Source organism: Hyalella azteca, unplaced genomic scaffold (assembly GCF_000764305.2).
Source record: "Hyalella azteca isolate HAZT.00-mixed unplaced genomic scaffold, Hazt_2.0.2 contig16892, whole genome shotgun sequence".
Classification (NCBI taxonomy): Eukaryota; Metazoa; Arthropoda; class Malacostraca; order Amphipoda; family Hyalellidae; genus Hyalella; species Hyalella azteca.
In genome coordinates, this window is record NW_025946698.1 from 24,878 (window position 1) to 46,567 (window position 21,690).

Consider the following 21,690-nt stretch of genomic DNA (forward strand, 5'->3'; position numbering starts at 1 on the left):
TTCATTTTGCAAGAAATTTCACACCAAATCAATTTAAAAATCTAACGGTTTCAATCTATCAACAAATGGCGGAGTATGCAAAGTTGGTCAAGACGTGTTGGACTGCAGTGAGTACAAGCCCATGCCTGCATTCTTGGTATATTAGTTAGCAGTGCAAAAGACCGAGCTTGACGAGCTTGACCACGAAGTTGATAATTTCTTCTATTCAGTCTTTGCGTATTCAGTTTCCATTCGCTATCTTCATCGTCATTTCTTTTATCAGTGTAGGTATGATTAGTTTCACTCTGTAGTCGTGCTGAAATAAAACATGGAACTCTTGTTAGTCAGTGAAAACTTGCGTCTGATTGCGTTTTACTCAGCCAAGTCATTGAATAGTCTCTTCCTCTAGACACAGTAAATAAGTACAGTTTTTCCTGAGCACCTATACAGGGTCCGCCATATTTATGGCAACGCATGTTTTTTTGTTATTTCTCAATGAAACAAACAGGTGGATTGTTTTTTTATTGGATGAGCTAGTAGCCAAGAATTACCTAAACAATTCTCAGACATATTTATTCAATATGACCACCCTTCTTTTTAATGACGGCCTCCAATCTACGCGAGAAAGCTTCACAGGAGACACGCAACATTTCTTGAGGGATCAAATCCCATTCTCGTATCAATTTAGGCTTCAAACTATCCAAAGAATCATGAGGTGTTCTGCAGATCCTACTCTCTACAATAGCCCACACAAAAAAGTCGAGAAGTTTCAAATCAGGGCTTCTTGAGGTCCATTCATTTTTGCTAATGAACGCTGGGATGTGATCCTGAATCCAGTTTTGGGTCATGTTTGAGCCATGTGATGGGTCAGAGTCTTGTTGAAAACTCCGTGGTGAGCCGCTGAAGTGCTTACGGGCCCAAGGTAACAACACAGCTTCCAAAATGTCCGAAATGTATCGCTGACTGTTCAATTTCACTCCTGAGGGGACAAAAACGATTGGGGACCTCCCAGTGGTGGTTACCGCGGCCCAAACCATCCCGGACATGGAATTTTGACGTCGTGTTGCTGTTCTGGTTGCCACAGATACATCCTGACTCCGAACTCTGTCATTTTGACGGTCAACGCTTTGTTCAATGTCAAATTTTTTCTCGTCAGACGCATTGATGTCTGGTTGACTCCTGCTTTTGCAGCCAATTTAGCAGCTGAGCGACGAGGTTTTCTCCTCAACTTCTCCCTCGTGTTTTTGACCAATTGTGTTGTTCGGACACTTCGTTTCCTTCCTTGACCAGGTCGGTTGCATTTTTCACCAGTTTCCTTGAATTTTTTACCACCTTCTACACAGTTTCACGACGAATTTATTGATTTTTTTTGCAATGACTGAATTACTCTCGCCCTTTTCATGAAGGGTTACAATTACATTTCTATCTACTGCCATAAGTAATAGTAAATTTAGACACCTTAGACTTCTGCAATATAAATAGATGAATTAATAGATGCTATTAAGCTTCATTATAAAAGAAAAGTATCCTAGAAACAAATTTATTTTTATATACAAACATCCGTTGTCATAAACATGACGGACCATGTATTGAGAAGTTTGAACAACACTGGAACCATTAACGGGGTTGAGACTTGTATCTGACAATTTCTGAGAGTACTTTCCGCTCTATTACTGACACTCCGTAAACGAACAATTGAACCTAAATAATTATCTAATAAATAATTGATATAAAATTAATGTGTACTAACAATCAGCAACATCAAAATCTAACTATTAAAATCTAATAAAATAATGAAAATCTAATATACTAATATAATTATCTAATATATAAATAAAATCTAATATACACGAATGAAAACCTAAGAACTAGCTTAAGGGGAGCGGCTGGGTAAAAAAAATTTGTACTGACCGATTTCACTGGAACTTTTTAAAGATTTGTAAAACACTAATACAGGGACATTTTGTTCCTTTAATTTTTTGAGAAATCGAAAAAAATGTGACATGAATAGAAAACGGGAAAAGGGGATGTCTATAAATATATTTCCTATTTTCATTCACGAGCTACAACAACGAGAGACATATCATTCGATTCATTATCTAGCGACTCGAGAAGCCATTCTATCTAATTTTGGGGGCTTTTCTTCAATTTTCTTCTCCCCCCAAATTTACACAATATATAATCCAAAGAATAGATAAAGGAGAAACAATGGATTCTAGAGTCGCTAAATATTTGCTTTACGAATCGAATGAAATGTCTCTCATGGTTGTAGCTCGAAAATCAAACGAAGAGATAGTTTTTATGGCGTAAACTGGAAATTTAAATTGTTCAGGACAGTCAAATTAGTAAAATTGATTGAAAAAAGTGATGACTAAATTGCTTGATACTGTAACCCCAGCTTCACCATTACCTATTACTTGTATTGAGGGAACCATCATGTGCCGCTAATAATAATACAAAAATAAAATTTTTGTATTAAATATAAATAAAATATAAATAAAGCACGCACATATACATACGGTTTGCCTTTTTAGATGCGCCTTTTCTGTATCTACAAAATGAGCTTTTTTGTACAATGTTTCTTCAAGAATCTTCATATATTTGATATAAAATGTTCATTTCGTACAGATTAGAGACTGCCTCATGAAAAACTAAAACAGGCGCATACATACGGTTCGCTGTGTGAAAAAAATGTTGTTACTATCGAAAAGTCGTTAAATACTGTATTATTGTTACTCACTAAACTTGCCTTTTGCTCGACCAACATAACTGTTCGACTCCTTGAAAATTGTTATACATTCTCTGGTCACAAATTGCACATGATTCATATATATTCAATTGTACAATTTAATATAAATATATATATTCAATTGAACGCAAAATATATGTGTATAAAATGTGTTAAATTTGAAGGTTCAAATTTAACACATTAACAACACATTAACAAAATTAACACAAACAATGACAATTTTCTTATTGTTTTTTCATAATTCGGCGAATTAGGCTCCTGATAGGAACTTAAAAGTCAAATATCAGGTTTCCAAGGTACATTTTATTATAATTTTAATTTTACGACGTTTCGAATGCAACTTCATTCATTATCAAGTAGAAGAGGAAGAGTTTTGCAACGCTTGAAATTGAAATTTTGAAATGACATTAGTATTAGATTGAAATCAAAGCTTAAATTACGAGAACAGTTTCAACGTCAGGACAAATCCGGTAGTTTGTAAATTAATAGCTGGAGACTCCTGCTTGATGATGAGAGCCTCAGCTATCGCCAGTCTTGTGGCGTCTGGGCATCTCATGATGATTCTGGTGTGGGTCTCCAACGTCGCGCGAGTGAGGGGCTCATTATGAGCCTCTCTCATGTGGTTCTTCGGTCCTCCGGTCTGGAGGTGGCATGTTAGGCGGCTACTCAAAGTCGTGCTGGTCAAACCAATGTAATTTACGTTCTGGAGAAGTCTACAACCTTCTTTGTGGCAGGAATGTTTGTAAATAACACTAGTTTCTTGTAATGGTCCCGACTTTGTGCATGGATTACTTTTCATTATTAAATTCTTGACTTTCATGTTTTTATAGTAAATAAAGAATTTGATTCGGTCGGCTGCATTTGTGCTTCTGATGTTATTTAACACAATTGATTTGAGGACTCTTTCGTCGGTCTTTTTGCCTTTGGTCATCTGATTTTGGGAATAAATTTTTACAATACTTTCATTGGATGTTGGTTCATTTTCCGTTTGGTTATGACGTGCTCGATAGTTTGCGATTTCGCTGTCAATAGTTTCATTCGCATAACCGTTGTTTAACAGAATTTGCTTGCAGGTCTGGAGTTCAGATTTCAAGTCAGTGTCGGATATACAGGCTTTAAATGCCCTGTGTATTAAGGGGCGAATAGTGCTGGTTTTGTATCGCTGGAGACATTCACTTGCTTCGTTCAGAACTCTTCCGACGTCTGTAGGTTTTCGGTGAACTTTAGTGACGAACGTTGTATCTTCTACTTGCACGAATATATCGAGGACGTTCAATGTAGGTTTTCGGTAAACTTTGATGACGAACATTGTATCTTCTACTTGCACGAGTATATCGAGGAAGGGCAACGACTGATTAAGCCCAACTTCGCAGGTGAACGTCAAAACTGAATTGAGTTCCAAGGCCACGCGTAGCTCGACAGTCATGTGATCCTCATTTCGAACAACGACAAAAATGTAGTCGACGTATTTTTGACGTTGTTACATTAACATGTGCGCATCTTATCTTTTGTTACGTTAACAGGTGCGCATCGTATCTGTAGTTACGTTAACTGGAGCGCATCGTATCTGTAGTTACGTTAACGGGTGCGCATCGTATCTTTTTTCACGTTAACAGGTGCGTATCGTATCTGTTGTTACGTTAACATGTGCGCATCGTATCTATATAAGTGAACTCATGTCTGTCTCTATATTTTTGCTCCCAGTTTTGACGAATAACTGCGCTATACATGAAATATGTGATTAGATAATTTGCATTTGTAACAAATAACCACTATAATCTAATAAATATTTAAAAACAGAAACTTTTCTGCGCATTCATTCTGTGGTAAACCAGCAAGAGCAAGCTATGTCGCGTAGACGCGTACTAGCCAAGGCTCTCCATATTGAGTAGCACTAATCTAGAGAAAAAAAAAACGGAAAATGGTACCGTACAAATAGATAGGATGGATGACGTGATAGTGCCACATATGACTTCTTACCGAAGTTTGGATGCTTCTGTAATTCAATTCTATAGTTCGAATAATTTGTTCTAGCCGCATTAAGAGCCCTAGGATCTAATGACAACTTCCTAATAACCTAAGAAATAATGTATCGCAGCTCTAGCACCATGCAGATATATTTAAATCACATTTACAGTGATGTCTGGTGTCGGCACTCCATACCTGTGCATTCGATGCCAGATAGCGCCGGACGAAATAATAAAAAAATAGCTTTTCTAGCAAGTTCTCAGCATATTACTACGTTCGGAAGATAGCATTAGTATCTGAAACTAATTTTTTGCATTTTTTTGTAATTTTAGTACTATACATTGATGTAAGGGGATGTTGAAAACTGCAGTGCATGATAACAAACCTTTATGAATGCAGTTGAAAGTATTATTGCCTCTAGAAAGAAATAATTTCCCAAATCACTGAGAAGTTAACGTAGCGATATGAATACATATCATATTTCTATAAAGTATTTTATTTGTTATATAACGTAGTTTCTCAAACAGAAGCATGAGAGACTTGACTGAAATATCTTGGTGCTACAGTAAAGAGTTTCTATCTTGTGCAGGTCGGCTTGACGCTGTGTTGCCAGCTACGGGCAGCAGAGGCAGTAGTGCAGACTACGAGTCTACGACCTTCAAACTCAGTGTCACTCGGGCAAGTGATGTGAGAGGTACGCCAGCGTAAAGCGCTCCCAAATTTATTTTCAAGTATCGAAGATTCTTGCTGTTGTCTACTAACGACTCGTTTCAGTTTGCATTAGCCATGTGGTGAATATTTGGTTATTAATTCTGTTTGAAATTGTTCCTTCAAGCATATATAACCGTATTATCTCGGCCAAATAAGTTCAGTTTTTTGGCTTAAGTTAAGCTGAAGTAGTTGGAGCAATGCTGCTCGTCGCATTGCTGCTGTGGCAAGTTAACTGTTGCTGTGATAATACCTAATTAAAAAAGTCAATATAATTTTTTATTAAATGAAGTTGTGAAGATTTCTAGAAGCGCCGTTTTGTAGCTTCAATATTTTATCCTCAGATTGTGCTACAGTAGTAAATTTGTTGACTGATAGTGATTGAAAAGTTGAGAACGTTGTCGAACTTAATTTTTTTGTCAGTGAAATCTAAATCCGATAACTGAGCTACCTAACGTGACTGAACAATAAGCTTTACATTAAATTTGATTTTGAATCCTGCAATAACCTTGAGGATGGATGAGTTCTGGCGAGATACGACATAGGAAAGGCTGTTTTCTCCCTAAACATCTTAATAATTAATTTGTCTGAAACGATGTCAGTCCCAGTTGAAAAAATATACTCAGCAGGAGTAGTATGCAACTGTGCGTGAATTATTTAAGTAGCAGTGAGTCGACCAACATCGATGAGTGGGAAAGTGAATGATGCGAATGTGATACGGCAGTCATAGATAGCCTATTAACTCGAATGCCAAGCTCTGATGCGTACCACGATTGAAGTTTGAAGACAGGCTAACTCAGCGGTCTCAGCCTGCGTTGTGCGAACACTGAACATAGTTTTACGAGAACCTCATCTCTGGCTTGTCATTCTTTTGATATGAATAACTGATATTAACAGTCATGCATAGCTCCGTTAAACGTTATGAAGATGTTCCTATGGATGAAAAGCAAGCCCCGATGTTGCTAAAGAAGCCGGGCAAGCGAGGACGACCTAGAAAACATCCTCTACCCTCCTGCCACGAACCTCCACAGCCGAGTACATCATACGGGCCTTCTGGGCCAACCCTGAGTGACAAGGCAGAGCGATGCACAGCTCTTGGCCCTGGCGTCACGAGGGGTGATCATGTTATGGAGGAAGTCTCCGGGCTGCCCGGGTGAGTTCATGGTTACTTTTGATGTGACCGCTTGATTTGTGTTCGCCTGCGATTATTGCCTTTGACTTTGAATATGTAGCATATGACGTCACACGGTCATATCTTACATTCTACGTCGATACCCTTTAGTTATTTATTGGATGATTTTCTCTTATGGGTATTGAATTAACTTTTATTTGCTTGAAGGCACTACGGTACCTACACTTGATAATTGTTAAAATTAAATAGAATTTTAAAAAGTAATTGAACGCGTAGTATTTCATATATAGGACGAGTTTAAAGACGAATTTTTGCTGACGGTTTTAGGGATGACTTAACATAGTGCTTGCAGACGCAGTTAACCTATCTTTATTAATAATTTTATTTGAAAATTTTTTCATTATTACTTTTTTGTTTTTGCTCTTTCAATATCCTGGCAATAATTTGTATTATATTATAATAATCACGAACACTAGAAGTATTTTATTGCATCAAATGTGCACCCAAACACGAAAATTTATAGATCATTTTCAGAGATGCTATTAATATTGATTTATGGAGAAAACTATAAATTTCTCTGGTCTGCATTCTCGATTAACAATTCTCTGCACATCAGGGAATAGTTCGTCTTACAACAATGCATATAATTCCCACCCACACAACCAGTAATAACCAGTATCTTTGGACCATCAGCATGCCAAGAACATTGCTAATTAGTAATTACTGTGATAATCGTACGGAGAAGTAGGCCGAGTTTTGGAGAGCTGAGTTACGTAATCCCAACACGTTGCCAGCGGCCGGGTGCCGCCTCATCTCAAGAGGAACGAAACTTTGCCTGCCTCACTTATTTGATGGCTGCCGATACTTAACTTCATATAGTGCGGATGATATTTCTTTTGTAAACTGTTAATATTTGTCCGAATTTTGCGTGTTTCGTTGTGTAAATTTGGTTTTATTGTGTATAAACCGTATACTCTAAGGAGAATTTAAATGAATTGCTACTTCAAAGTAATTTCTATTCGACAACGCAGTAGTTAATCCAGTAGTGCAGGATGATTCGAAAGAAGGCGCGCAACAGCTATAGAAGAGATCGTCTTTAACGAGAGTCGATGGAAGACTGCTGCGCAGCTGTGGCTCTGAGATAGGAATTTGTTTTGTGGAGAGGTCGTAAGATTTTTTTTTCGTTTACGCAGTCCAACTGCTGAAAATAATCAAGGATTGTCAGTCTCTTTCAGGAGTCTCTATGTAGGAGGAGAAAAACTGGTCAAGCAGAGATGGGCGAGGGATCGGAAAAGGTAGAGTTGTAAGGGTTAAAAGACTCGATTTATGTAGCCGTCTGTAGAAATTAGGTGCGGCCTCTGCATTTACACTAGCGTACGATGTCAAAGAAGCGTGCAGTGGGAAATACGTCTTGTAATCTGAATAACAACAATTGTTCATTCTTATTCAAGGGATAACCTCGAATTCTTGGGACTGAAAGCTAATATAGGAAAGCTACAGGCATGCCATCCAAGTAAATGTTGTGTAGTTGAAGTAAATAGTTTGTGCTATGTCCATAGGATGGTCAATGCCTGGGTGAACGATCTGATCCTGTGATGCGAGTGTAAAAACTCGTATCTCAGCGTCGGGCAGGTTCACCCGGCACTATTTGCGGTCCGCAGCTGTTGTGGAGGGTTTTTATAATATATGGTACTGTAACTGAATAGAAAGAATTGACGATGATGGCATTCATGTTACCCAGTTTGCACATCGGTAGAAAGGTAGACAAAATATGATGCCATCAACGATACCTTGTGAGGTAGATTGATAACCAAGGGACGTTTTAAATACACACGCAGTACACATGAACTTTTCGATAGATGAATCGTATTGAAACTGGGTTCGGTGAGGCTGTGTAACAAAATTAGCCGAGATGAAAAAATTCTTAATATTGTCACTGCCTTCGTTTTATCTTCTTTATTTATAGTGTCAATTTGTACGTACGGGCTATGCTCACTAGCTAATTAAGACACAATTCTTTTTGGAATGAGATTATGAAATGGGGAGAAATTGGTCAGCAACCGCAAACAAGCACTGCTTAGATCATAATGATGGACCTTGTAGTTCTATCAGGGTTGCAAAAAAATAGTTTTTTTAAATTGCCCAACCCACACGTTTTTCATTAAAAACTCGGGGTTTTTTAAAAAAAAAACGGGCAAAATGGGTAATATGGGTTTTATTACCTACTTTTTTTACTTCTATCATTTGTACTTATCTTTAAAGTCTTTATAATTTATGGTGATTATTGAAAATTTGAAGGTATACAGTATCAACTTGTATTATTACATTTGGCTTAACTTTAGATCCAATAATTGTCAATTTTTTAACAATGAGTTGATTGATGATGCATCATTAATTTGATGTGTCACTATTAATACAACAGTGAAACAGAAACATCTCTGTCAGAGACTACAAATTAATAGAAAAAATATGCATTGAAACAATTAACCCAGTTCCCCCTGTTTTCTGGTTTTTCAATAGGTACTCGAATAGTGCAAGCTTGTAAAAAAATATTTTCCATTTCTTTCTCCTATAATTGTTGAATAATTAGACTAATCACTTTAAAATTTTTACCAAACAATTAGGCTAGTTTAGGCTACTACTATTGTAAGTGCTCAAAAATTGACAGGATTGTATTGTTAGTTGCTTTTTAAATTTTAACAAGGAAGTTAAATTATGCAAAAAAACACACATGTTCTTAAAAGACCTAGTATTCTAAATAATAGTAAAATAACCTCTTTGAAAAAATTCTCTATCATTATGTCTTAAAAAATAAATACTTAGAGGGTTTGGTCTTCTTTTTTCTTCATTACCAGCCTTTCTTTTGTTAAGTCTTTTAAGATTTGAGTCCTGTTATGGAGCCAAAATATCAAGTGGCTTTATGACAAAAGAGACAAAATACTATGTACTTTGCTCCCCTTATTACACAGTTATGACTGTAGGCTTTTATCAATGACTAATTTTTGTAGCAACTTCTTTAATGGACTTTTGAGTTGGTTAACACAAAAACAATATCAATCATGGAGTAATAGTCTTAAAAAGCATATATACATAGTGTATGAGTGTGTAAATATCACTGTAAAAATAATATTTTCTTAGGACTAATGTAGGTTTTTTTTCATATTTCACATTGCGAAACTAAAGTACCTATGTGAATGAAATTAAAACCCAAGTTTAAATTGATATTAAACCTACTGTTTAGATAAAGCTAACATAAAATTGTTACAGAAAACTTCTGTAAAGTTTATTTCTCTATCAGTGGTGTGACCTAAAACAAAATTACAAAAATTGCAGAAAGGACATTGATATTAAGGAGCTATCTTGTGGTCCCTTATTTAATATCATGTTATTGTGATAGGTCTTGAATGAATGTAGAGCAAGTTAGGGGACAAAGTAATGTAATATTTCGGTGATTTTAAAATGGATGTGTATGTTTTAGGACTCGAATCGATGTGAGTTTTTTTAGAAGCATGCACTATTCATATATGGGAAGACTGAATTTGTTGAAGAAGGTATATTAGATACATTTTAAGTAGCATCGATCCAGTATTATTACGTTTCCAAATTCAAACATGGGATCATTTTGATGCCTTCTTATAGGTTTCCCTTAAAACTCACTTTTTACTCCGTGTTAAAAAAAAAACGTTTTTTTACGTTAAAAAACCCATCCCGGGTGGGTATAGGTTGGCTGCTACCCGGGCAGGTGCCCTGTTCAACCCTGACTTGTATGTGGAGTCTTGGACAACAAATACTTGTTGGGTATGTCTCAGTCATTTTATGTCGTAGTTTACCTATTATTATACATACAAACTATTTGAGTATGAGTTTCAACGCATGATAATGGTAAACCTTAAAGGCTTGAATTCTAATCCTTAAATCTCAATTTATACGCTATTATTGATGCTGAGTACGTCACGCTAGCTCTACTAAGACTCATTCCAAGTATAGAGCTCTACTAAAGGTCACGGAGTAGCTCATTAATTGTTCATTCCAATGCATTTGTATATTACCGTGTTGGGTCCCTGCTTGCTTATGGTTAAAAAAACTGCTGCTTGCATAAATACGAAGCATATTTCCGTCTCGCTAAAGACGCAGCGCTGTACTAAAAGCATATCGTGAGCAGACATACGGTATTGAAGATGATTATCTTTTGTTGCTGATATCTCATATCTTGTCACTCAACCATCTCCGAATTAATCCGAGATAGAATATTCTGTATATGTAATATTATGTTAAGTTACACGAATGTGAGTTTAAGGGAGGGATTTTCTTAGTTTTTCTTCAGATTTTTGTCGTCAATTTTATCAATTTTGAGGGAAGTTTATCTTCAGATCTCGCAAGCGCAAATGTTGAACGCGTTCGCTGTACGCTTGCACATATCCCGGGAAGATCAACTATAACGCGTCACTACTCAACCTGCTAACCCAGGGTGTTGTTGCATGATACAATACCTTCTTTGACAATTCTGATTTTTTATACATATATAGGTACTAAAAATTAACTCATCGGGTTTAGTAAATTTTACCTCAGAGCTAGTCTATTGTTCTTAGATAAGACGTTGATAAGACCGATTATATTTAATTGATTTGTTGTGATCTTAAAATTAGAAACGTGTGATTCTAGTGTTATTTTATAGTAAAAACGGGGATCAAATGATGTATATAACGGCTGAAATTTTTTCTCATAACTAAATTCAATGTTTAAGTTGCTGCAAATAGGGACAGGAAGGATCGGTCGTGATGGCAACGCATCCGCCAGAGCAGGGACGGCTGAATATCTCTCGTCCCGTACATCGTGTGCTGCAGACCGCGCTGTAAATGCAGGGATATATTGGCCATGCTGAAAATACGCTTACGAAACGTTAACAACTCGATTTCAACAGTAAGGTGGAGCGTTTTTTTCATTACAACTTCTTCGATTTCGGTTTCACAATAGTGTGGAAAAGTTGCGGAAGTTAAAAAAAGCGATGTGCGTAAATTTTTATACCCTTAGGTTGATTTCTGTATGATTTGACTGTCGTTTGAAAATTTAAAAAAGATAAAAATAATAAAATCTCAAAAATTCGTATAGTATTTTGAGAGGTCTCAATGGGCAAAAATACTCCTAAAAAACTTCTTTAGAATTTATTTACCAAGCTTAAAATCTTCTTATCATCTTCATTATTGGTGACACGTAAGAAAATTTGAAGCAAAATTTGAATTTACTTTTTGACTAAAACGACTCATGGCCATGCGACAGTTGCAAGATATAGAAACCATCATTAAAACATCTTTAGGGCGCATGTTTCAATTTCTAGAGCTCCATACAGTTATCCCATGGTCCGTGGCCGTGGGCCACACTAAAGGCGAATAATACTTCTGAAATTATCCTTTAAGTATATAATTGGTTAGCCATAGGGCATAAAAACTCTCTGTTCTATCTAGGTTAAACCTAGATATTGAATTAAAAACTACTCGACATGTATAATAGTAACAACTTTCAACGTGTTGGTACCTTAAAGAGGTAATCCATTGTTCAAATTTTAGAGAATCGAGTCCTCAAAAGATATAGGTAGGTATAAGTTTGAACAATCGCGTTTTCCCACTAGAAACAATATGAGGCTTATGAGCAGTCATAAAAATGTAAAAAAGTACTATTAGGCATCTTTCCGTAGTAAAACGCTTAAGGGAATAAAAACGAAACGTTACAACTATGACGATATCTTTTTTGGTACCTTTCAGCCATAACCACTCCGAACCACCGGAATTACAGTGGCTCGCAAAAGTATTGGATACATTTCAATTTTCTTTATATCTCAAGTTAAAGTGCGAGATTTTTTATATTTGGTCAGTATATTGCTAATGGTGATAGAAACATTATATGGAAAGGATATTTAAAAGTAGGTATGCATTGTTTAGATTTTATTCAACTAATAGAAAAATTAACCCGCTCAATAGTATTGAGTACATGTTCAAAAATAAACATAAAAGGATCGAACAAAAGTCGAACTTTCAAAAGGAATTTGATCGAACCTTGACACCGGCCAGTACGATTTAGAGCTCTGCTGATTGCGTCCTTTTCCACATCAGCCCAAGATTCCTCAGGTCTTTTTTTCACCACGAGTAACAAAAGGGTTCTTTTGTACCTTCCTGTTAATCCACCTTGCATTACCGTCCATTAGTTTCCTTGGACGACCAGGTCCTGGAAGGTTATCAACAGCATGCTCGGATGATATCATCAGGATGATTGCTTCCTGATGATATTGCCAACTGTACTCAATGATAGATTAGGCTCCTTGGATATTATTCGATACCCCTTCCGTTTCTTGTAACAATCTATGATCTTTTGACGCAAATCTGTCGCCAACTCTCGAGTTTTAGTAATTTAAAATTAGATTTTAGAGATGAAGCTGAATATAATATCTTCATCGGAACACAAAATCTCGTAAACAATAGCAAACTGCGCTGCTTGGCCAATTAGATAACGTTATGAGGTTAGTGGAACGCCTGAAGTGAAAAGCGAATTTATAGTACTTAAAAACAGTTATTTTTCTTTATTTTTGAACATGTACTCAATACTTCTGAGTGGGTTAAATTTTCTATTCGTTGAATAAAATTTAAACAATGCATACTTTTCAATACCCTTTCTCTATAATGTTTCTAGCACCATTAGCAATATACTAACCAAATATTATAAAAAATCTCGCATTTGAACTTGAGATATGAAGAATATTGCAATGTATCCAATACTTTTGCGAGCCACTGTATGTAAGCTGGCCACGCAATGTAATTCACAAAATAGTGCATTATAGTATGGTTTCTGTGCTAATCCGTCTGTAGATCTCCTTGAAATTGGCGTTATCGTTTGAGACGAATGGACTTTATTCACAACTCTAAAGAGTCGTTCAAAAAATATTCACTCACACAGCATATATTGTTGAGAAAAATTATCTACGGATTGACTTGACTAAGATCCGCAATCCATTTTAAGGTTTTATTCCTCGTTCATTATTTCCCGATTTGCCTCATGCTGACGAAGGCTGATGTAAAGGGCTTTAAATAATCGTTATCTCCTTTAGTACCGGAGATAGCGATTAAAATTTAAAATATCATTGAATGCTAACCCAAACTTCTGTTATTTTAGGAAGCTTTTTGAAAGTTTTATTTATACTCGAATATATGAGAGGACATTGTGACTTAAGCATTCCGTGAACCACTAGCCTCCCATTACTGGAATTGTAAATTCTAGTAACGAACGCATTTCAACAGCTCTGCCGCATCTGCGTTTAGACTTGGCGTCGAATGGTGCAGTGTCCCCATTTAAATTTGAATACACTTTATACAGATTAAATAGAACAGAGATTTCATAATTGTACAGAATAGATAGACCTGACATTTCACCTGCAACTATCGCGTCGATCAGCTATCGAATACAGATAACTCAGCCAGCTGCTAATTAAGCCACATTATGTAGCAGCGCTAAGGTAGCACTTGAATGTCGTAAGTGTCAAATGGCCATTACTTAAGTACAAAATTTAGGAATATTTTATAATGGTTTTTACTCCTTGCGACCCTCAAGTAACAAAAATTTATTTTGAGAAAAATTTTCGTGTATATGCTTTAATATATTTTTAAAATATATTATTATATATGTATATTTTGGAATAGAAATAGAGCTTAGAAACCTTGTTTCTTGGATTTTGTGATGATTTTTGTCTGTTGTGACCTCCAAAAATGCTGCACAGATATTTGGTACACTTTACATAAATATGTTTTTTTAATTATATAAATCTTCAAACAACCCTCGAATCATGAAGGAATCAACCAAGGCTCATAAATTTTGCACAATTTTGCACCTCCACAATTTTCCCCTCGACTGTGAACCCGAATTAAGAAAAAGTTGCAAAATGCTCCGCCCCATTCAATAGTCCACGTTTTATGATGCGAAAACGAATTCGTTTCAGTAAACCTTCTTCTCTTCGAAGCTAATAAATTCAATCAAAGATACTAAATTAATCTTTACCTGAGGCCGCACAATCAAAACTTGATTAGTACAATATGCGTCTTAAGTACACATCGCGACCGATATCTCGTGTATGATTGGTGGGTTTAGCTTGAAAAGACTGGATTGAAAGACTTTTTCGCTGATGGAGTTACAAAAAAGTGCAGCCATTCAGGGTGTCTGCAGCTCATTCAGGGTGTCTGCGGCTCATTCAGGGTGTCTGCGGCACAGTCAGGGTGTCTGCGGCACAGTCAGGGTGTCTGCGGCCCATTTAGGGTGTCTGCGGCTCATTCAGGGTGTCTGCGGCTCATTCAGGGTGTCTGCGGCTCATTCAGGGTGTCTGCGGCACAGTCAGGGTGTCTGCGGCCCAGTCAGGGTGTCTGCAGCACAGTCAGGGTGTCTGCAGCAGTCAGGGTGTCTGCAGCACAGTCAGGGTGTCTGCAGCACAGTCAGGATGTCTGCAGCACAGTCAGGGTGTCTGCGGCCGCCCCCCTTGAACTGCGGTCCTCGTCACCGCTCGTGTGGCACCCACGACCCGCACCCCCAGGCGTTGTGTCCCTCTTCCTTTCAAGAAAAATTAAGATAAATCATAGTTCTCGGGTATGATGCTTGTGAACAAATGCAGAAATCATATGTATAGTGTAGTTTATTATAAGCTGAATCCATTCATTACATACAACGAACGAATCATTACATTTTTTAGAATTTTAGCAGTATCTGTTAATTATTTGTACTTATAAGAAATATTTCCATTTCGATAGCACAACCTCAACTGATTGAGAGAGCGATTAAGAGTCCCAGGAATGATGAACAAGAGAATGTAAGGTTGTAGTTGCTGTTTACGTGACATGGATGCGTGGTGTTCCGGCGCTGTTCTTATATTTATGGCTTGTTTACCACTGCTGCTTCTCGACGTTGCATATCTTCCTGATGCTCACACGATTACATTGATATACATAAAGCCTTTACTGATAACAGCGCTCTGATTCTGTTGCTTATCACTTCGGATACGATTCTGTTTTGTTAACTTTTGTACGGGAACATTAGAACATGTAGACATTTTCAGTCTAAAGTTTTTTAAAAGCAATTTAATCGTAAATACGTCCCCGATGAGATAAATACGGTGTTTACATTAGCTTCCTCATTCGACGGAGTGATTTTCGTTGTTGTGGAAGTTATTTTCATTAGATCCTCAGTCAACGATCCTTTCAACGTGTCCAAGGATACGCTTGAAGTGAACCTCCCCCCGTCTTACATGCAGTACCTATGCTACTACATGTGTATATTGTAATCTTTCTGTCTGTTGCCGTGTTATTACTTCATTACTAGTATGTTTGCTCTTTATTGGTCATTTTTCAATTTGGTGCTATGCTAGACCTACGTATACCTGAGATGTGAACGGACTGAATAAAGTGTAGGTAATTCTGGCTTATAAATATTGAACACTGCTTGTGTGCAGGCGTTGAGAAGAATATGAATGTGGCTTGAAGCGATATAGAGTATTTAAGACGCAGTTGTCATGAGACATTTGTGGTACAAGAACGACCGCGGACAGCGGGGATGCGCGGCTACGAATGCAGTACGGCTACTTGGAATACGGCTGCAAACGCGCGCGTGAGGGACGGTCGTTTCGGGAGTCGTACCGTTCTATACGGGAGCGTTCTACGGCTCAACGTTTCTCGTAAAAGTAAAAGATTATAGTGATGCTAACCGATAGATTTTCCACTTTAATTGTGTTTGAACTTTCTTTTTCATATTCTAGAGATTTTTGTCAACGTAGGATGTGAACTTGAATTTCTCAATTTACTGTGAAATGTACCAGTGTTTCATTGCAACCCTCTCTTTGTACGATTTTTGCCGTAACCTTTTTCATACGAGAACTGACATACCGGTACGTGCCTTAAGTAGGCAACCACGGAAACCAACCTGACAGAATTAGAGCAATTTAGGATCGAACAATTAAACTCAAAATCATCAATATCGTTAAATAAATTTTTATACCCAGCGAGTTTTAAAACTATTCTTTAATCAGGACAGTGGTACAGAATGACCGAGCTGCCTAGGTTGTATGATCAGCTTCAAAGCCATTATCTCTGATCTGTGATTGGAAAAGGAACTTGCAATGTTATATGTGTGAACAATTGTTGCTGTCATCGTACTACCGCAGACCTGTCCCGTGACCAAGTTAAGGTGGTCTCGCATGACCAGTTTCCCCAACACCCCGTACCGTAACCCCGCAGAAGTAGTCCGCGTGACCACTGGCCAGTCACCGCAACCAAGTGGAGCAAGACTCTATATGATTATTATACTAGCAAGACATTTGTATATGTACATGTGAAGTAGTTATTTGCAGCACATGAGGGACATAATCATGTGAGGGACATCACATGTGCTGGTGACAATGTACACGTGTGTGAGAAGTACCATGCATGTACTGGTGAAGGAATTTATACGTGTTTGAGACGTGTCGTGTATTGGGGACTAAATAGAGACAAGGTAGCTACGTGTCATGGACTGGGAACTAGATGTACTGTACTACCACTTCATGCTTGCTGTTGCCCAAAATCATTCCATAACAAGCTAAAGTTTCAGGTTTCCAATTAACAAATGTTTGCGCCTACGCAACTCTCAGTGAGCTGGCGTATCTCTAGTATCACTGGCGCATTAAATCATCCGATGATTCGTCAAGGTGCAGGTGGCTTGTTCATACTGCATTCACCATCACATCCGATTTATACCCTCAGCCGTGTCTAGTATATAAAGGCGTGCTCTTTTATTATTCATCTCTTGTGAACAACAAAAAGAAATATCGTCGTTCCACACAAGTCGAACCTTCAGAAAATTTGATTTCAAATACGTGATACGTAACCATCGAGACTCCCTAGCGTGTTTGTGGCGAGTTATTGTAGGCCATTATACATTCATTGCTAAAATATCTACGTCTGTGTGTTGAGTTAAATAATGGCTGTTAATGATACGAGATAATCTGTCTGAAGTCAGCCAAATAAAATATATTCGACCAATAGCCGGCGGTTGACCTGCGCTGACACGGCTGTCATTTTCATATTGGTCACTGGTCAGTGCCGCAGGCTCGCGTGTCGGAAAGATGATAATCAGGAGGCATTATTGATGTGTATTGATGGCAGTGTTTCGTCCTGTCCGTTACCATAGCTCGCAGTGAAGTTTAATCAACATCGTCGAAACTAAAGCACCTATTATCCAATACAATATTCAGGAAGCCAGAGCGAGCTAGTTAATTAATAAAAATATCGGTTTTGTAGAGCTGGAAAAGTTTTGAAATATTGTGGTATGATGGTGCATGTAGCGGGGGACTTGTGCACCATTCCATCGTTTTCGTTAACTCTACTCATTATTTCATTGCCAATGATTAAGTTAATGATATACGTTTAAAAATTACTTTTTAAATACAACACTTTCAAAGAATCCAGTGTCTCCAATCTTACAGATGTACAATGAATTTCTCAATTAATTTTCGAATATTAAAAAAATTATTTTTCAACTTTTTTTAATATATAACATTTTTTAATATACGTATAACATTTTTTTAATATATAATTTTTTTTTAATTATTTATTCTGTTAATTGATTCATGAATTGCTGGAGGCTCATTGAACCATGAACCATTGTTTAATGGTTCATGTAATGTACTTCAATGAATTACAAAGTGGGTCGTAAATGATTGAGGGTGTGGCTAGCATGTGTTGTGAGAAATTCATATCGGTTCAATCAGCCAACTGAATTTGTTTGCCTTACACTGCGTTTATTGACGTGGTCACAATTGAAGTACAGTAAGTGGAGCAATGTAATGGCTGTACCCCGCATTACACTGAGACGTATACAAGGAAATTCCCACATGAATAACTGCATGCATCACTAATTACTAAATAATGAGTGAAGTGTGCGTCGAGCGTATATACCAGCGCCGTGCTCGACAGCTTGAGGGCTCGTCGGCAGGGCGAAGTGTCCTCTTCACTTCCTAAAGGTTCCTCTCGCCACAGGATCGCGGCCTACATTTTTCTTATATTCGACATTTTTTATATTCGGTACTTGAATGTTGTCTTTTAAAACGTCTTTTAAATTTTATGGGTGATTTTTTATGTAATTACTAGTCCGTAATTAGGTGAAGAGAAGCTTACTGCCACGAGAAATTACTTGATCAAATGGCTCCTATATAGTGGCACTCACTCAGCTCTCGGATGTTGGGCATTGGTGTCTTGCAATTGATACGTTGTGTTTATTCCTGCAGCGTGGACCTGAACGATATGTGCAGTACATGCTGTCACTCGCACCATTTTATTCCAGAATCAATTGATCTTATGTTTGAGTCAACATTATATAAAAGAATTTTGATGGATACAAAATACCCTACCAGACATTGACTATCCGCTGGACGAGTAACGTAATTCGGAAACACTTGGCTATCTTTATTTGTTTTGGAAAATTAGTTAGCGAGGGGCGACGTGTGGGGTTGATCGTATTACTGCACCCTCACCCCCACAGCTGTGCGGGCGCTCCTCCCCAGCGCCCCACAACAGCAAGTTGGGCATCAGTCTTGCGTCAGGAGGCGCGATATAAGAGACTTGCAGTCGTCAGGGGACTGCAGGTCTCAAGCGAGTCGTGGGTATATAGCCAACCAATGCAGCTAGGAGCGGCCTTGAGGAGGTAGAGTTACCCAGGAATTCATCATGAGATAGGGAGCTGCGTTGTTGTCATTGCCATCGCTGTTTTGTTTTGCGTCGTTGGGAATAGTGCAGTCATCGTTGATAATAATGTTTTTTGCTTGCTGCCATTGTTGTGGTTATGGAAAATGTTGTCGTTATTCCAACTGCATTCTCTTCTGTTGATGCTGTTGTTATAGTTGCCGGTGTTCATGTGTTCATATAAGCGCGGCATTATTGTTACTGTTGCTGGTCCTGATTGTTGCGTTGGTGCTATTGCTGATCCTGTTGCTCATGTTGCTGTTCTTGCTGATTCTGTTGTTTGTGTTGTTGCTTGTTCTGTTGTTTGAGTCGTCGTCGCAGTTTTTGCTGTTGTTGCTAGGGCACTCGTTATCAGCCTGATTGCTTTGCGGCCGTCCAGTTCTCCCGTAAAAAACTTGTACGTGTGTCAGAATGTTGTAGTCACCACTACAGCTAAGATGGAATGGAAATGCTGGTGGGATAGGGTGCAATTACTGACAGAGATGGGATGGAATTATGTGGCCGAAGCTTGTTAAAATTACTGGCAGAGATGAGGTGGTATTATTTGGCTGAAGTAAGGTACAATTTCTGTCTGATCTCGGACAAAATAAGTGGTGGAGATTATGTATACGTACCTTGTGAAAATTCGATTAAATAAATGAAAAGATTGGCTATAATTTCTGGTCGATAGTTGGTAAAAATTACTTTGCAAAGATGGGTATAATTACTTGGTTATAATTTAGGTTAAAATCATCTATTACTATGGAAGATAATAAGCAAGAAGGGATGAAGATACTTGGCAGATATTTAGGTTTAATAATGGTTAAAGATAAGAGAAAGCAATTCGCGAAGTGGGATCCAATTCCGCGGCCCCATCCGCCACAAAATGCTTAAAGTGAATTTGTTAAGCTGCCGTCGTTCGCTCATGATGTTGTACATGATCTACTTTTATGAAAAAACTGCAGCAAAATGAGACGCGCATGTAGAGATGATCGGAATAGAGCAGTTCGACGGGCTCTCCGCTTGTCATTCTTATTCTGCCCGCGTCGCATTTCAACACTCGCGCCACCACCGAGCAACGGCACTCACTTCATGCCTCAGTTAACTGAATCGCCCTTGTGGTATTGGGACGTGTTGGTACGGGCGCAAAAAACGAATGAACAATTAAACTTGTGGTATGTACGCAAATGCTGTGACCGCGGCGTCCACGAGTCTGCGCTGCGAACTCCTCTTGGTAGCCCCTGGCGTGCATCAACTCCATGGCCTGCATCAACTTCAGTGCCTTGCGCTACCGCACGCTTACCAGCATCACGCATTATAAGCAGAAAGTCAGATCAGACAGATCTGCATGCACGCAGGCTAGGAGGGGCTGCATACGGAAGTTTGTATAAGTCGTTGTGGCATGCGTGCAGCGGCGGGCTGCAGGTTGCATGGCATTGGAGCTGCGGGCCGCTATTTGCATGTCGGTGGGCCTTCGTACAGTAGGTTACGATCAGCTGGGATGGCTTGTAGCTGGTGATGGGCTGTGTACAGCAGGTCTCTTATACACATCTAGATGTGTATAAGAGACAGGGGTAACATAGACCGGCTTGGAAGTTAANCTGGTGAAGGGCTTGTACAGCAGGCGAAGGGCTTGTACAGCTGGTGATGTGCTTGTACATCAGGTGATGGGCTGTGTAGCAGCAGGTTGAGGGTTTGTACAGCTGGTGATGGGAGTACAGCAGCTGAAGGGTTTTTATAGCTGGTTATGGGCTGCTTACAGCAGGTGGTAGGGCTGCGTACAGCAGGTGAAAGGCTTGCACAGCTGGTGATGGGCTGCGTACAGCAGGTGGTAGGGCTGCGTACAGCAGGTGGTAGGGCTGCGTACCGCAGGTGGAAGGCTTGCACAGCAGGTGATGGGCTGTGTACAGCAGGTAAGGGCTTTTACAGCTGGTTATGGGCTGCGTACAGCAGGTGGTAGGGCTGCGTTGCAGGTGGTAGGGCTGCGCAGGTGAGGTGGAGCTGAGCTGACGTTGCCATGGCAAAGCAAAGGGGCAGGGGTTGAGCCCCCTAATGCCTGGGGGTATTGATATGGGGGGCTGAAGAACAGGCGAAATATGGACAGGAATTGAGATGAGGGGGTGAGGATGGGGAAGAGAGGAAGTATAACGAGAGTGAACTTACTACCGCGCACTGAAGAGCATTATTGAGTGAACGTACTACCGCGCACTGAAGAGCATTATTGAGTGAACGTACTACCGCGCACTGAAGAGCATTATTGCGTGAACTTACCGCCGCGCACTTGGCAATCTTGGTACTCTTGGTTCTTGTTTGGGACGTAGCAGTCCCAGGCCACGATGGATCGCCGCCTCTGATTATCGTTCATCCGCCCTCATTTGGGCCAGCTGATGCACGATGCTGTTGCTTGCTTCTCGCCGCTGGTAGTGTTGCAGGGG

General features: G+C 38.8%; 1 protein-coding gene across 1 annotated transcript in view; it reads left to right on the top strand.

Moving 5' to 3' along the window:
- Positions 1-5,353: 5,353 nt before the first annotated feature.
- LOC108675620 (neuronal PAS domain-containing protein 2) overlaps positions 5,354-21,690 on the top strand; it is a gene marked incomplete in the record, with an annotated part of 52,298 nt that continues 35,961 nt past the window's right edge. The window contains 2 exon segments of the mRNA XM_047885080.1: positions 5,354-5,390; positions 5,749-6,557. Of these exon segments, the coding sequence (XP_047741036.1) occupies positions 6,304-6,557 (254 nt within the window).